Source organism: Sander lucioperca, chromosome 2, assembly GCF_008315115.2.
Source record: "Sander lucioperca isolate FBNREF2018 chromosome 2, SLUC_FBN_1.2, whole genome shotgun sequence".
In the NCBI taxonomy this organism is placed as follows: domain Eukaryota; kingdom Metazoa; phylum Chordata; class Actinopteri; order Perciformes; family Percidae; genus Sander; species Sander lucioperca.
The window spans coordinates 10,225,288-10,238,421 of NC_050174.1; the positions used below are offsets into that span (position 1 = coordinate 10,225,288).

General features: G+C 40.6%; 1 protein-coding gene across 3 annotated transcripts in view; it reads right to left on the reverse strand.

Moving 5' to 3' along the window:
• Nucleotides 1-13,134, reverse strand: part of grid2 (glutamate receptor, ionotropic, delta 2) — a 614,241-nt gene that overhangs the window by 63,080 nt on the left and 538,027 nt on the right. For all 3 annotated transcript variants that reach the window (XR_004895179.1, XM_031309308.2, XM_031309309.2), the window contains exon 13: nt 12,010-12,202. Coding sequence is in view for 2 of the 3 variants with exons in the window: in XM_031309308.2 (XP_031165168.1) it covers nt 12,010-12,202 (193 nt within the window). In the remaining variant the exon portion in view is untranslated. The remainder of the gene's footprint in view (nt 1-12,009; nt 12,203-13,134) is intronic.

Consider the following 13,134-nt stretch of genomic DNA (forward strand, 5'->3'; position numbering starts at 1 on the left):
ACAGGATTGGTGACAAAGCGCAGCCCTGGCGGAGGCCAACTCTCACCTGAAACGAGTCCGACTTACTGCCGAGAACCCGGACACAGCTCTCGCTTTGGTCGTACAGAGATTGGATGGCCCTGAGAAGGGACCCCCTCACCCCATACTCCTGCAGCACCTCCCACAGTGTCTCCCGGGGGACCCGGTCATACGCCTTCTCCAGATCCACAAAGCACATGTAGACCGGTTGGGCATACTCCCAGGCTCCCTCCAGGATCCTTGCGAGAGTAAAGATCTGGTCCGTTGTTCCACGACCAGGACGGAATCCGCATTGTTCCTCTTCAACCTGAGGTTCGACTATCGACCGAACCCTCCTTTCCAGCACCTTGGAGTAGACTTTACCGGGGAGGCTGAGAAGTGTGATACCCCTGTAATTGGCACACACCCTCTGGTCCCCCTTTTTGAAAAGGGGAACCACCACCCCGGTCTGCCACTCCTTAGGCACCGTCCCCGACTTCCACGCAATGTTGAAGAGGCGTGTCAACCAAGACAACCCCTCCACACCCAGAGCTTTAAGCATTTCTGGACGGATCTCATCAATCCCTGGGGCTTTGCCACTGTGGAGTTGTTTAACTACCTCAGCAACTTCCACCAGGGAAATTGACGATGAGTTCAACTAGGACTTTTTAATTTAATTTTAAAGCACACCAATAGGACAAACTACTCTAAAGCAAGCCTTTGTCTTTGGCAAAACAAGCTTAGTTTGAGTTTACACAGTAATGAAAAATAATTCAAGCAGGAACAGTAGAAGTTGAAATTAGGGGTTGTATGTTCTCCTGTTTTGTTCAGCATTGGATCAAGTAATGAATATGAAACAGTTTGGAAAGAGTTTATTCTGTTCTGCACAGCCCTAGCCTCGGGTTTAAGCAAACTTGGTTGCCTAGCAGCATGAATTTTTATAATAAGAAGCACTGGAAACCAAGGATAATGTCTCTACCTCCAAATCATACAATAACTATTTTAAACAACAACTTTGGGTTAACTCATTGTTAAGGAAAGCTTCTACACACACTAGGGCAGTGGCTGGCAAATAGGTTTAGCAAAGGTCCCGACACAGGTTTACAGGTGCACCGGAGACACCATCCTTTATTCTCTGAAGTGTTTTATTATTTATTAATCATTTTATTTTCTGAAAATAGATTAGCAAGGTTTACAAAAGTGTTTGGTTGATGCCTGAATCCTCGTTGCCAAGACTCTCCACTCCAACAACAGCACTGGACACTTATTCAAACTGCTTTAACAGCAACTTTTCTCACTTTGCTGCACTTATATAAAAGTGTAGTCTCGGGTGTGTCATTACACTGTTTCATCACTGTTGATTGTGGTGACGGCTGCAACAGAGCACACTTCTGACCACACCCAACGTAGAGTAAACTTAGACCTAGAGAGGGCAGTGAAACACTGCGTTCAACCCTGCAATTAAGTTACTCTTTTATATATAGAACATAAATGTTTTTTTATGTAGACCAATGAGGAGGCCAATGATAATATGATGGGCCTGAAATCTTTTTGCTTTGGTAGTAGGGTAGAGTTTCATTTCAGCTCTGCATACTTTTTTATCTTTCCTTGCATCTTGCTTTCTTGTCTTTCTGAGTAGCCACATACCTGTTTCTGTAATCATTTCTATAAACAAGTTTACCAGTATGTCCCTGTAGGAATATTTCAACTCAAAATCTTAGTTTATCTCAGTTGGACTAAATTCTCTGCTGAGAATTATAGAATTGAGACACAAATATAGTTTCTGCTGATATTCACTATGTATTACCGAAGAGAGACATGCCTGCACATGCAGTAAGATACGCAATCTCTCTCTCACACACACACACACACACACACACACACACACATCAATTGCCTTCTTCATCTGATGACTTTCATTGATTTCCTTGTTAGCTGCTGTAATTATTACAGACACAGGAGTTATAGCGCAGGACAAAAAGGAGAGAAAAACAGAGGCAGAGAGAGAGCAAGTGAAAAAGAGAGAAAAAGGAAGGAGTGAAAAAGAACATTTTTAGTAAGAAGATTGTGTGGGTGTCAGATGGATTCTTTAGTCGTGGCAGGCAGAAGAGAGAGAGAGAAACAGATAAAAAGGCAATTAGGCTTCATTATTAGATATGGGAAGATAAAGAAAGTAGAAGATAGACAGAAATAGATAATAGAATTAATTCCTTCTTCTTCCCTTTTTTCATTTCTTTCTGCTGTTATTAAAGCCAAACACTTATTATCTCCTCTTCTTACTTCCATCCTTTCTCTACCCCTGTCCCTTGACTCCAGCCCGATTTGTCACATTCTCTAGCAAACATGCCAGTTTTTTATCAATCACCACAATTGGTGAAAAAAATGTCTCTTTTAATCCTTACCATCTCCTTTCTTTAATATGTTGAGTACATTTTGCCCCATTTCCTTCTTCTGTACTCCCCTTTCCATCTGCTCTCCCTGAATCTGAGTCACGATACAGAAACACTGTCATCACACAGTCAGAAAATTGTAACAGCAGGGAAATATGTTTGCTGTTTGGGCTTGTTGTGTTGAATCCTAATGAGCTATCAGACTCTGCAGGAGGAGGGCTTTCTCTTTTTTTGTGCAAGGGTGATTTGCACTACTAGGAAACAAAAAAACGAGAGAGCCCAGTAGCCAGAAAGGCATTTTCTGGTCTTAGCAGAGGCTGGGTTATTACAGAGGATATTGCAGCAGTCATGTTCAGGCACAGTGACAGATATATATCAAGCCAGCGTATGCCTCTGCAGATATTTCATTCAAATCCAATAAAATACATGACATATATACATAAAAATGACATTAATTTAAAAAAAAAAATCTTGCCCCAGCCCTTGTGTAACTGCACCATGTCATCGCACTGGCTCAGACATAACATACCATAAGCATCAGTACTGACTGTAAAAGAACAAACCAAGAACACGCATGGAAGCAAGGGATGAATGCAGGGAATTAAAGAGATGACAAACGGAAGCACAGGAAGGATTGTACGTTAGTGGGCCTGCTGTAAGATCTACAAGTCACATAGCTTTAGGCAACCTTGAGACCTAAAAGCATTGTTCATGAAAAGTCAGAATCACAAACACTGAGATCTGTCACCCGGACACAGCTGGGCCACCCTGCTCGGTAACCTTGACAACACCCTGACCAATAGCTGGTTGGCAGGAGGTCCTTAAAGAAGTGTGACACACACACACACACACACACACACACACACACAGAAAGAGAGAGAGCACTGCTGCCCACAGATTTCTTGCTGACTGTGATTTGAGGATAAACAGGTGTTAGAGAGGCCTCTCTAAGTTGAGAGCCCACCGCCACACACACACACACACACACACACACACACACAGTAAGACATCTGGGGTGAGGCACATTGATGTCATCCACCTTGCTTCACATTGGTAGACTAGTTAATGAAGACAAAGTTGAAATCTTTATACCCAGCTAGATGATTTTGATGTGGGTTTTTTACATTCGAAAACAGGGACAGTGGCGAGATGAGAGCTAGAGGGAAGGGAGAAATGGAAGAGAGGACAGAGAAAGGGAGGGAGAAGAGGAAGATGGACGATAAAGGGGTTGGGGTCTGTGGTCGCTCACCATCAGTCTTCCCAAAGCTTACTCTCTCTCTCTGTTGTGTTTACTTTCTGACCGTCACTCCACCATTCATCTCTCTCTCCCTACACTTCTGTCATCATTCTCACCAGCATGCCTATTACTCTTCCTACCGATCCTTGTTCTTCTATCTGCCTCCCTTTATCACCCTCACTACCTTCTGTATTAGTCATTCCGCTCCTTCCTTCTGCCTGTCCATTCATCCATCCAGCATCCACATTTCATCCCTGCTTTTTTTCTTCTTCTGTGTGTTATGTTTTCTCTCTCCTGCCTCTTATGTCAAAATAATAATATAAGCTACAAGTAATTTAGTTTTACAGTGAGGGAAAATATGACCCGGGCCACTTAACGCATCATTGTTGCTGAAGGAGAGTCCTCATTTGTAATCATACAAATCCTGCCTCTCTCTGTCTGTCTCTCTAAATCCTCTCTCTAATGTTTGATTGCGTGTTATTTTAATGGCTTTTAGCCCTACTGATTAATGCGTCCAACACTCCATTAAAACAATAGGAAAATAAAGAATTTATGTATTAGTAAAACATGGTGTTAAAATCCACCCACATCCTCTGTCTCTGTGCTTGTTAATCTCCTCTATTTCCTCATTCATTTCATCCATCCTCCTTTCCTTTCCTGTCCACAATTTCTGTTTCTCTATCCATCCTTCCATCTCCTTGCTCTTCTTTCCTTTCTCACCCATCTACAGGATCTCCCTCAATCTCCAGTTCTTTTTTAGTCCCTTGCTCCCCCCATTATCTCTCTCTTTCCACCTTCCTAAATCTCCCAATTTCCCCCTGCCCATTCCCCGAGCACCCATCCGCCATCCATATCATCTTTCCCTCCTCCCTTCATCTCTCCTCTGCTCTGTCTCAATCGTCCTCGGGAGTGCCGTGATGGCCTCACCCAATGCTGAAGGATCTAAACAGGTCTTGGTTGATTTACCATCAGCTCTATCCGGCGGATAGCTCTATCTGAGGAATCAGGCTAATCTTCATCATCATCACTAAAGTCATTATGGTAAATTGGTGAAAGCTTATAGCCTTGCATTATACAGCTCCTTGCTTCCAGTACTCCAGATATATGTAGCAGAGGCTAAGAAATGATGGTATATTTTGTCATAATTTCTGGAGACATTATGCTAAATGGGCAGATGGTGATAGGGCGATATTAAGTGATGGACTTGTTCCAGAATGGAGTTAAGCATATGTGAGAGAAGTGAAGACACTTTCCATTATCAATAATATTATATAACATGTAAAACAGGTACGCGTGAGGAGTGTCAATGAAACTTATGCCAACAGTGGCCAGAAAAGTTAAATCAGTCAAAAAGTAACACAGGCACATGCCTAAAGCACATCAATTGAATATAAGCAATAATACAACGACCCTGTGTGCATCTGTTGATTGGTGTGACCTTATCCGCTTAACGGGTCAGATCCATTTCAGCATGGTAATACACCAAAACAAATTTGAAATTCAAATTCAAGAAATGGGTATTTTCCTTGGAAAAGGGGAGTTTTAGAAATGACAGCCGAAATGCAAAAGTAATTTTGCTGAGGTGAATGTCCTCCATACAGTATCATTTCAATATGTACATATGCATGAGGCATTTCACTTCACACTCACTGTGTGCAACACACCAGTCTGCCCTCTTTTACGAATCCTGTTCCTCAGCCTTGATTGGCTGTTAGATACACGCATAGGTGAAATTCAAAATGTATCCATTTTCTGCCAAAGGCTTCATTGTCCTGTTCAAAGCTGATCAGTCGAGGGTAAGGTTGGGAGAACAGTGAATTCACTGTGGCCATATTTACCCATCAAATACATTTTTGTTTAAGAACAGGACTTTTACCCTGCTTTCTTTAATTCTGGCCTTGATTTCAGTTAGCATTGCAGTAAATGTTTCAGTACAGTGTTTTTAAGAAGCTGCCCATCAATATGACACTTGGGAGTAATAATAATACATAGCGTGCAAGGACATTTAGGAAAAGACGCATTTTCTAAAGTGGTCCTTCCCATAGTGCAGCAGAAAGTCATATGGACAGAAAATCACTCAAACTGGCAATCCACTCAACTCTAAAATCACTCAGCAATCATAAGAGACTCTTGAGGCCTGACAGAGAGTAGCTGTCATATATTCACACAGGTACACTTACATCAGCTTAGTCTGTGTGTGTGTGTGTGTGTGTGTGTGTGTGTGTGTGTGTATGTGTGTGTGTGTGTGTGTGTGTGTATGTGTGTGTGTGTGTGAGTGTGTGTGTGTGTATACCAGCGTGTATGTGCATAAGCATGCAAATGTGAAGGTTTTAGATTAATTGTGTAAGTGAGTATAAATGTATACACGCACATATACATACCTTACCGTTCTGTTCTATAAGGTACGGACACAGAATGGGGGGGGGGGGTAACAGCTGCGAATCAGTGTCTGTGTAAAAGGGATGGTATAGTGGGACCACAAACACACTAGACGCCGACCTACATGTCACAAATCTTTTGCTTCCGGGAATGCCGGCATGCTTTCTTAAATCACACACTGTGGCAGCATTAGGCCGGCATTGTTTGGTTCAGTGTAAAAAAAGCAAAGCAGCTGGACTAGAACATAAAATCACCATATGATCACTGATTTAATATTATACAAAAAACTAAAAACAGTATGACATAGTCCTGGATGCTGCAGAGGTGGCTGGTTGTTAAATATTTTTAGCAGAGGAAGATGCCATGTTCTAGCCTAGAAATCTAGACGCACCTTAGCGGCAGCAAATCTAAATTTGCAGCCAGGGGGGTCTAGGCACTCTCTGTTGGCTTGCGAGCTGGAAAAACCAAACTCTAGTCAGGCCAATCACATCGTGTATAGAGTCGGTAGGCGGGCTTATGGCTGCTGCTGCTGGGAACAGCGGTCTTCTGGAAGACTTGGAGTTAAGCTTTTCTTTGAGAAAAGAACAAAGAACAGCACAGAAATCATTCTTAAAAAAGGAAGATGTGTTTGGAGTTTTGCCGACCAGATACGGCAAAAATGTAATCTATCAACTAGCTTCGCTACCTTCTTCGTTGCTCTGCCTGGTTGTAGCGCTATCCTATTGCGTGCAGAGGGAATTTGAAAGACAACTGTTTATCCCGCCCCAATATCTTGATGTGGGTCTGGCTTGTCAGGCTAGCCATGTTCTACTTTCACTATGATTTTTGTTATGACAAAAATATGATGCCTTATATTATTAGCACATCCCATTATGGTCTGTGTCAGTAATTTACAAGTTGCAGCCTAGGGGGTGCAGAGGTTAAGTAATGAAGAGGGTAAGTAATTGATACTTAATTTTAGTCATTACTTTTACAAGTCAGCACAACAGTCAAATGCTGAGCTGTCAGAAGCTCCTCAGCTGAAAGGCTTACCCAAATCACACACACACAAAAGACTTTCTCTTCCCTCTTGAGATCATGCAAGAATAAATAGAGAAGATCACATTGCATTAAATGAAGACGCCATTATGTCAAACAGTGACACAGCACGCTTGTCTTTGATATATGTGAAACCAAGTTAATGAGATATCAAGTCTGAGGTGCAACACCTCTTAGTTTATTGAAAGCCTTGATCATTGACTGAAATGGGGGAGACACATATATTTCCCCGTGACAAGCCTCACCCTGCCTGCAGCACTTCACTGGCTTTGCGTGTGTGTTTGTGTGTGTATCAATGCATGCAAGATCTGCAATCGGCACAAGCCTAGTGCACATTTGTATTTGTACACTGACCCATTCTGACATATAATATTATTCTGCTGCAAGGGATCGAAACTGAATTGAAAAAAAAAAAAAAAATCCATAGTGCAGAGGAGAGGACGGTGACAAAGAGGAGTAAGAGGTTTATTGTGCAAGAGAGTAAGGCCCGAGAGAAAGAGTGAGAGAGGAAGAGGGTAAGCAGCATCGGGAAAAGGAGAGAGAGAGCATGACACTGACGAAAAAAAAATATATCAGTAACAGGAATCAAATATAGCAAAGGGACTGTCACTGGTGTGAAGAAGACAAACACATCCAAATAAACCAAACCGAGACAGAGAACAAAAGATGTCTGAGTCTGACTGACTCATGGGGTCTGTTAATCACATTGTGGCCTTCCAAATAGCCTTCAGCTTATAAAATACTCTTCCAGGTGGCTTCCATATATATTGTCAGTATAAGAAGAAATCATAACAGGTTGAAAGCCTCCACTGAAGGAATTTATTATGTGATTGTTTTCAAGTGTTTTACAAGGAAGTCAGGCTTTTGACCTCTTTTTTTCTATGTGACAAGCTCCAAGGTAAAATTATATCTTAGCAATTTTTTTTATGTTGATGAAGATATAATAATAATAATATAAGTAAATTGAAGTTTACATTTTCAGTACTGTGTTTAGGAATCATTAAATAACATAATTTGAGTTTCATTGGAAATCAAACATGGCAACAGTGTCATTGATGGTGCCACTGCAGCAGAAAGAAAACATCAGCTTGTGTCAATGCAGCTAAGAGAGAGGGATGGGCATCAGTGTACCACTAGAGAGCACCCTGTAGCCTTTAACACAGTGTAGATGAGCTAGACAGAGATACAGAGGGAGGTGCAGAAAGGGAAAATATAAAGACAGGTGTAAAAAGAAAGAGAAAAATATAGAGAGCGGTAATGTTAGGGAAACACAGTAGTGTCAGAACGTAGAAAGACAGTAAAGCAGACATTTGCAAGTAATCGGTGGTGCAGTGAAAGAGATGCAGGGGAGAAAAAAAACATCAACTCAAGAGAGACACAGTCAGAGGGGAAGGTCTGCCTCCTTCTTGCGTTATCTCTTATTGCGGCTGTGCAGTGCTAGCTGCCGCTGCTACTCTGTAGAAATGTAGAATGTATCCATGAAAACCAAATGCTCTCTCCATCTTGCTTATGGCCAGCCCTATATATATATATATATATATATATATATATATATATATATATATATATATATATATATATATATATATATATATATATATATAATTTTAATAATTGCAAACTATGACCAGGGAAGGTCAATGTTATAAAAATGGTTTGTGTTCCCAAGCTGAATTACCTTATCCAATCTCTTCCTCTGGAGGTCCCCTTGTCATATTTTAAATGGTTTGACAGGATAACAAAGACATTTATATGGAATGGTAAAAAAAACCTGGCTACATTTTAATAAATTACAATTGATAGATGAGGTTTGGATCTACCAAAGATGTTGTATTATTACTATGCTTTTAACTTAGGCCATCTGGCCCACTGGTCACTTCCTCCTGAGAGAGCCCCACCCTTGTATTGTATTGAGCAATCTGTTCTTGCCCCATTATCGCCCTTACAAAGCCTGTCTGTCAAACTGTATAGTGAGGCAAAACACACATCCGATGATCTCTCACTTAAATGTCGTTTGGACCAAAGTGACCCGGGTGTTTGAACTGGATCCATATCTACAGTAAATACTTAATAAGTATTTGGTGAAATCCAAAATTATCTATTGGTAGATCTCCCTTTTTTGGAGGGATTGGTTGGAAAAGGGAATTGTCACACTGGGAAATCTGTATCTTGGTGGCATATTGAAATCCTTTGTGGATGTGGTAGAGCAATTTAGAACCCTTAGGTCTCAATTTTATTTTTTAGATATTTGCTACTTCGCCATCCCGTTAGTGGGGATTTTTGGATCCAGTTCCTCAGCCCCGAAGGCACCACAATGTTTAGATAAGGTGTTGTTGAAATATGGAAAAGGTCATGAGGCTTCTGGGTATTATTCAATGCTTATGCAGAACCTGGGGGATGGAGCCTGAACAGCCCTCAAGAAGACATGGGAAATGGATCTGAGTATTAAACTGGATAATGCGGAGTGGGACAGAATCTGTAGGAATATTAAAATTATGTCACGTGATGTGAGGGTGCGTCTCATTCAATTCAAGATTATGCATCGCTTCTATTGGACTCCCTCCAGATTGTCTAGAATTGGTCTGAAAGACACACCAAATTGTTGGAAATGTAAGACAGAGGATGGCCAATTACTTCATGTCCTATGCTCCTCTGATAAGGTCCAGGAATTTTGGACCAGGATACATGATAACCTGTGTTGGATTGCAGGGACCCAGATTTCATTCAGCCCAAGATGATTTGTTCTGGGAGATGGGTCAATCCTAAGTGGGATGAATAAACACATAAGAAACTGGGTCCAAACTACAGTGGTGCTCATAAGTTTATGAACCCATGCTAAAGTTGACTAAAAAGAGGAATTAAAAAAACAATCTTTTGGAAATTGATTGATTGATCAATTTGATTGATTGAATAGATTGAATAGTTTGATTTGCATTGATGCTGATTTTATGGCAAGTACCCCATGCCAATCTCTAGGTATGGTGAAGGGTATGTGATGACGTGGGGCTATTTAAATTCCAAAGGCCAAGGGAACTTTATCAATTGTGTGTTTTGTATGTTGTTTAAAAAAATAAATAAAAAAATGTTAATAACAAAAATAATAATTGCAAACTATAAAAAACAGACATATGCATGCACATTCAGTTATATCAGATGTTATGTGTGTTTTGTCAAGTTGCTGGTGTCAAACACAGCTCTAATTAGCAATAAAAATGTTTCTGTTTAAAGGCTATCTTTAGACGGAAACGATCTGAAGAGAAAACGCAAGTGGCATTGCGTTCTCACTTTTTATTCCGCGTTTAGACGAGCGTTTTGGGGGGGGAAATCTGCATGCATATGGTGACGCAAAAGTGTGTGAAATTCGATGTAGTATGCGCACGGCGGCGAGGTGGCACGCACACACACACACACACACACACACACACACACACACACACACACACACACACACACATGCACAGTGTGTTTTTAGCCTTTAGACGAGAACGCAACGGTGGAGCATTTTTAAAATATTTTGTCGTTTTCACCCGTGAGCGTATTCGTGTAAACAGGGCCTTATACATGATCCTTGACACACTAATAATAAGTTATATGTGCTCAATAAACACGTCTGCCAACAAGCAGTGTGTGCGAGTGAGTGTTAATAGTTGTGTGCTTATTTGCTGTTATGTGCTGCATTTATCCCATCATTTAAAAAAAAACCACCTGCCACTTTAATCACTCCTTCCAACACTTCCAATGCTTCAATATGCTGGCTTCAGTTCAAGTCTAATATATTCTAGAAGGAGGAGTGATAAAGTTAGCCCCTCAATGGAAGAGAGAGAAGGGCGATGCAAACAGAAAGCGGGATGCGGGCAAATGAGAAGCAGCAGTCAGGTATTTATGATGCTGGGTAATCACCGAGGGAAATAAGTATTTAACCATGCGCGCGTTATCTGTGTATCGTTAACATCATTTAGATAGATTTATTCCCTATCAACACAGATGGCCCTCTAGCATGAGCTGTATATCAAAACAGGACTGAGGCTGAGCTGAGGCTGAGCTGGGTACAATAAGGATATACTGTATACTATTAGAATATTTAATTTGCTGTATGTATAAAACAGTATGAATATTTGATATACTCTATACAGTGTAAAGAGTATGGAAAAAAACAGAAGAGTGATTTTGATTTTAGTGTACCTTATATATGGGTGGTATTAGAATATAAACTTCTGATTTTAAATCAGTAAAGAAAAACACATTTTATCACAAAAGAGTGTAAATATTGTGTGTTATATATTCCATTGGAGGAGACATTTTATCTCTCATCTTTACTGGTAAAGCAATGTGACATTATTTACCAGATGCCCATGTTCTTAAGTGACAACAGCACTTGCGCACGCTGTGCCTTTGTCACATGCCTTGTTTTATGATTGGTTTGGACATTTACCATAATGCTGGGCAGCAATGCTCTCAAGTGAAATTGCTCTCTGGGAGAGCAAGGATGCATGCCAATTGTTGTAGTGTGATCAAACCACAAGACTCACCTGGTTTTCAGGGCAAATGCCATCATATACTATCAAATATTTTCATGTCAAGTAAACAGTCAATGTTGATAGGTAACAATTCAAATTTGATCCTCTACCCATTGCTGTCTTTATTGTAAAACTGTAAAACGTGTTGACATGTTCTATAAGTCATACATGTGAAAACCTCAGAGATTATTTTGCCTTTCAGGTTGATTTCACAATACAACCAAATTAAGTGTGTTCTCAAAAATGACAAGGTCAAAAGTTGGCAAATGATGAGTGCTTTGTAATGAATATTTGCTTTGATGTTACCGCCATTCTGCCAGGTACCCATATTCAAAACACATCACAGGAGTCTTTTCGACTCCAATGTTTGTTTTACTAACCACAGTGATTTTACACATGTCAACGGCCCTTTGCTTGGAACTGACAACTAATTAAAAAAGTAAAGACCTACCTTGCGAATGCCTTCCTTTGACTCATCAACGTTATTATCTCCTCCGGTGCGGTTAATCATCCGCCACATCTGGGAGTACATGGGATCTCTCTCAAAGGGGTTCATAGATTTGGAGCGCACCTGATCGTATACTGCGGAGTCCAACACTGTACCATAAGGCAACTCTGTCTGCTTGGATAAGTCCTGGAGAGACCTAGGGAGAGACAAGTGGTGAAAGAGTAAGTATTCACATTGTTTCCAGCCATCCATTCACTGACCATGCTGACTCTGCCTGAATGCTCAGCTTCACATGACACATGGGGCTCAGTTCATCTACTGGGTATTACTGCTGTAGTGATATTGCAGTCACATTGTAGTTGTCATTTGGTGCATGTAGTAACAATGCCCTGTTTTCAACAGCATGTTCTCTGTGCAACAAGTATCCACAGTAACAGTAGATACCGAACTACACTGCTATCTCATCTACTGCAATGATGGAACGATAACATCCTACAACAGCGTGTCCAACATTGTAAAAAGTCGGTCTATTGTAATAAACCAATAGCACATTCTGACGGTAAAGAAATAAGCAGACTCCATGTGCACACTTTACCTCACTTTTCCTTTCAAACGGTGAAAAGACGTATAGACGCAAAATAAAGTTAAAAGACTACTTGTGATGGCAATTTTGGGGTGTAGGTGTAAACTTGTCCGTTTTTTTTTTCCAGCTCCCATGTTAACAGATTAGAGCTTGCACACTGCCTGCGTGACACGCATGTCTCAGGCGCGGCTCGATCCGCACCGGAAACGCGCGCATGCTAGAAATAGGACCAATGCCTATTTTTCACGCGACATGCAAGTGTGTTAGAAGCGTTTCCAGGCAACATAAAATACGGAAAAATGTTATATGTCATTTTGACAACACATTTAATAAATGACATTTTGATGTTTGAAAATCTCTAGGTTTTGACATAAATGCAGATATAAATTTAATAAAAAAATAAAAAAATAATTATCGATTTTCAAATATTGCACTTGTCAATACAGAATGAAATATTCTGTAGCTTATTTTGCCGTCAATACTGCCGACGTCTTTGCTGTAATCAAATCAGTCTATATTTATGTTTAACATGGTATTTCATTTTA